Raw genomic sequence first — 3127 nt, 5'->3', positions numbered from 1 at the left:
ATATAAGTTTGTGTCCATCGGTGGGTCCCCCCTCCACCTTCGACAAAAATAAAAAGTGAAAAAAAAACGGAACGAAATGGACCCAGCCCCCTTTGGTTCCAATGCCACTGGAGAGAGAGAGAGAGAGGTGCTGACAATTGTGGGGGCTCTCTGTAATTAATTACACTTTCATTTTGTTTTGTTTTTTCCTTGGGTATAAGTGTCTTTGTTGTAGTTGAAGTCCGAAGTAAAAGGGGGCGCTCACTAGCAACAAATGTCCGGCCTGGCGAGAGGCACTCAAGCTGTGAATGAGCTCCAAGTGTTTCTTCGAGCTATTAGTGAGGCACAGCGGCGCTGGGCGAAACGCATTGCCGCCCAGGAGGCCAAGGTACGCCGTTTTATGATTCTAGAAGACAATTGTCGGAAGAAACTTCGCAAGAGTGTGCTTCGCTCCACCAACGAGCAGCTGAAATACCTGGTAAGCACAGATCCGCTGGGCAGCATGGAGGTGAAGCTGCCTCCCCGCAGCGCATTCGGTGCCTTTCACATTCCTATGGAGCAGGTGAACGGGTTTTCCGTCTTTGCCATGGCGCGGCTCCATGCTTCACCAGCGTCGTTGTCAGGTGCCTCACAGATGGCCGTCATCGCTGACCTCCTCGCCGCGTGGGAGATGCTGCCTCCCTCCAAGAAGGAACAATTTGAGGCGTATGTGGAGAGCTTGAAGTGCGGGAACACCATTGAACATAGCACCAGCAGCGGTGATTGCCTGCAGACATCCGAAGCGTCCCGCAAGAAGGATGATATTGTGGGGGACGGTGAGGGCGGCACCAAGGATGCTATTGCGTGGGAAGCCCACGCGTACAGCAACTTCATCTGCAAGGGCAAACGACAATTGGAGGCATCAATTGGCACCGTTGACGAGCATGATTGGCTGGCGATTGCGCCGAAGGAGTGGGCCAGTCTTACCCTGCGGCAGAAAAGGTGCTACCTGCCGGAATAAAAAATTAAAGAGACAAGGATATACTTGGGACGCAAGTCAAAAGGAATTGCGTTGGTTTTCTTTTACGCGAAGCGTGCCGCCACAAGCGTAGCCGGAAGACCCGCGCTCGCAACAAGGAGACCGAGCCAATATGGCAGCAAGCAGACCGCAGAATGCATCGGCATTAACGGGCGAAAAAATGGCCAAGATGAGTGGGAAGGTGTTGACGAATGAAGACCGTAGCAAAGGGAAAAAGCTGTTTGTCATGCCGTGTTACTCTTATTTGGGAGAGGTGTTACGGGGACATGCAAGTCCCCATCACGGAATATGAGGCCTTTTTCCTTTTTTTTTTATTCGGCTCACTCCATATTCTCTCGCACTTGGTCTTTGGAAAGGACCCACGACGACATCACCCCGACGTCCCTCGAGGTGCTCAAAAGGGCCGCACCATTGCTATCGATATTTCTTTTTCTTGAAAACTGCAATCTGGTATCGTTGCCCCTCTCTTTGCCTCATGGGGAACGGGGGCAGCAGCAAACATAGGATCTCCTATCCGCTACGGCCTTGCAGCCCCGCCCTTGCTGCAGCGAGGGGCTAAGGCGTTCCAGTCGAACCCGTTACCCGCGTGGGCGCGCGCGCTGCCCCGGAACGTGCTTTTCGTGCCCTCTTTCCCGCGTCACCCCTCATAATGAGGACGGTGCTGATTATACTCATGACGGCAAAACAACTTGCGCGCTTGTTTTCTTGACTATGCCACCGAAACCCGCCAAGCCGCTGTGGATCCCAGTGCCACCGACGCCACAGATCTTTTTTCTTTGAGAATGCCGGCAATGGAGCAGCAAAGAGTGGCTAACGAAAAAAGATCGTAACGGTAAAATTTTTTTTGTTGAGGGGGGAAGAGATCTTGCGAAGGAAATGACTCAGCCTTCCTATATTTTTATGTAGTGAAAACAATTGTCCTTTGTTTCGTTCTTATTTCTATGCAGAGGCTGACGCAAAGCATAATCTTTGGAACTAGGTTTACAAGAAGTTTTTTTTTCTTTTGAAGGATGTGGTCGACGTCACGATTATGTTTTTCATAGCTCGAGGGAGAAACTAGCAGAAGGACACTCACAGCTTTTTTTTGTTAGAGAAAGCTAAAAAACAACGAACCCGGCATGACGGTTTATTACGCTTTATGGCCTTGTACTATCGCAGCCGCCCGACTTCCCCGGCACTTTGTATCGTAAAGGGGTTTTCTCTCGTGACCTTCTGTTTAACGCCTGGAGGTGTTGGCTGGACCTGCGAAGGCGAGACGGGGAACTCACCCACCTTGTTGCAGAAGGTCTGGTTAGCTGTTTTTTGTCCCACTTATGCTGCCTATCCGACGAAAGGGCGAAGAAAATGGAAGAGTTCTCGATCTCACGACTGCACCCTGGGGAGGGGGAGTTGCGGCAATAGAATTTTTTTTTCGGATGGTGGTGCTCTTTGGGCGAGCCCCTCAGTATACTCCACTGGCGTCTGTGTAAATGCATTTCAACCGCTGATACCGCGCAGGGAACACATGGCTCTAGGCACCTTCCCTCGATGCACAGGGAAACCACCAGCAGCTTCTTCTATGAATAAAAAAAGCACCCAAGGTCTGTTCCTGGGCTCCGGACTCCCTGTTTCCAATAAATGCCCCACGCTTGGCCGTGAAAAGGCAGGCCTTGCCTCCCCATGCGAGAGCATCCTGTTGCCTGCCTGGAAGACGAATGATGTCTGCCCATATGTTCACTCAGATATTTGAAGGCGCTGCCCATCTCGGACGCACCGCCGTCGGTACTCCTGTTATTGCGGAAGATAAATCCGTAAAATTTCCGGAGTCGTCTTATACCCCATGGGTAATAGGGCCACTTTCACGGCAGGTGCCATATGCCACCCGACACCGAAACAAATGCAGCGCTTCAGCCGGCAAAGCAATCTGAAAAAAAATGATGCCCGGAGACGCGGCATAACGCCGCGACCGCTTCTTAGGAGTCCTTTGCCTATTTCCCCCATCGACACAGAATCCATTGACACTGCCGCCCTGCCGGTTTTTCTTCCATAATCGAAAAGGGAATGACCCACTGCCCCGCTCACCTTTAGGAAAAACACCTCGTATGTTTCCAATCTCCCGGAGAAAAAAGCCCCCAGCCTTACTTTTCCCCA

General features: G+C 51.5%; 2 protein-coding genes across 2 annotated transcripts; both read left to right on the top strand.

The window, feature by feature from the left end:
- Positions 1 to 253: 253 nt before the first annotated feature.
- DQ04_14801010 (hypothetical protein) lies at positions 254 to 979 on the top strand (the record flags this gene model as incomplete). The annotated part of the gene is made up of 1 exon (XM_009317203.1): positions 254 to 979. The coding sequence occupies one exon, from the start codon at positions 254 to 256 to the stop codon at positions 977 to 979; it is 726 nt and encodes a 241-aa protein (XP_009315478.1).
- Positions 980 to 2135: 1156 nt separating this feature from the next.
- On the top strand, positions 2136 to 2726 carry DQ04_14801000 (hypothetical protein; the record flags this gene model as incomplete). Its single annotated transcript, XM_009317202.1, has 1 exon — positions 2136 to 2726. One exon carries the CDS (start codon positions 2136 to 2138, stop codon positions 2724 to 2726), a length of 591 nt encoding a protein of 196 aa, XP_009315477.1.
- Between the last annotated feature and the right edge of the window lie 401 nt (positions 2727 to 3127).

The sequence above is a fragment of the Trypanosoma grayi genome (assembly GCF_000691245.1).
Source record: "Trypanosoma grayi strain ANR4 Tgr_1480_V1, whole genome shotgun sequence".
NCBI lineage: Eukaryota > Euglenozoa > Kinetoplastea > Trypanosomatida > Trypanosomatidae > Trypanosoma > Trypanosoma grayi.
Note: the sequence above shows the minus strand (reverse complement) of the source record. Positions and strands in the feature narration are given on the sequence as shown.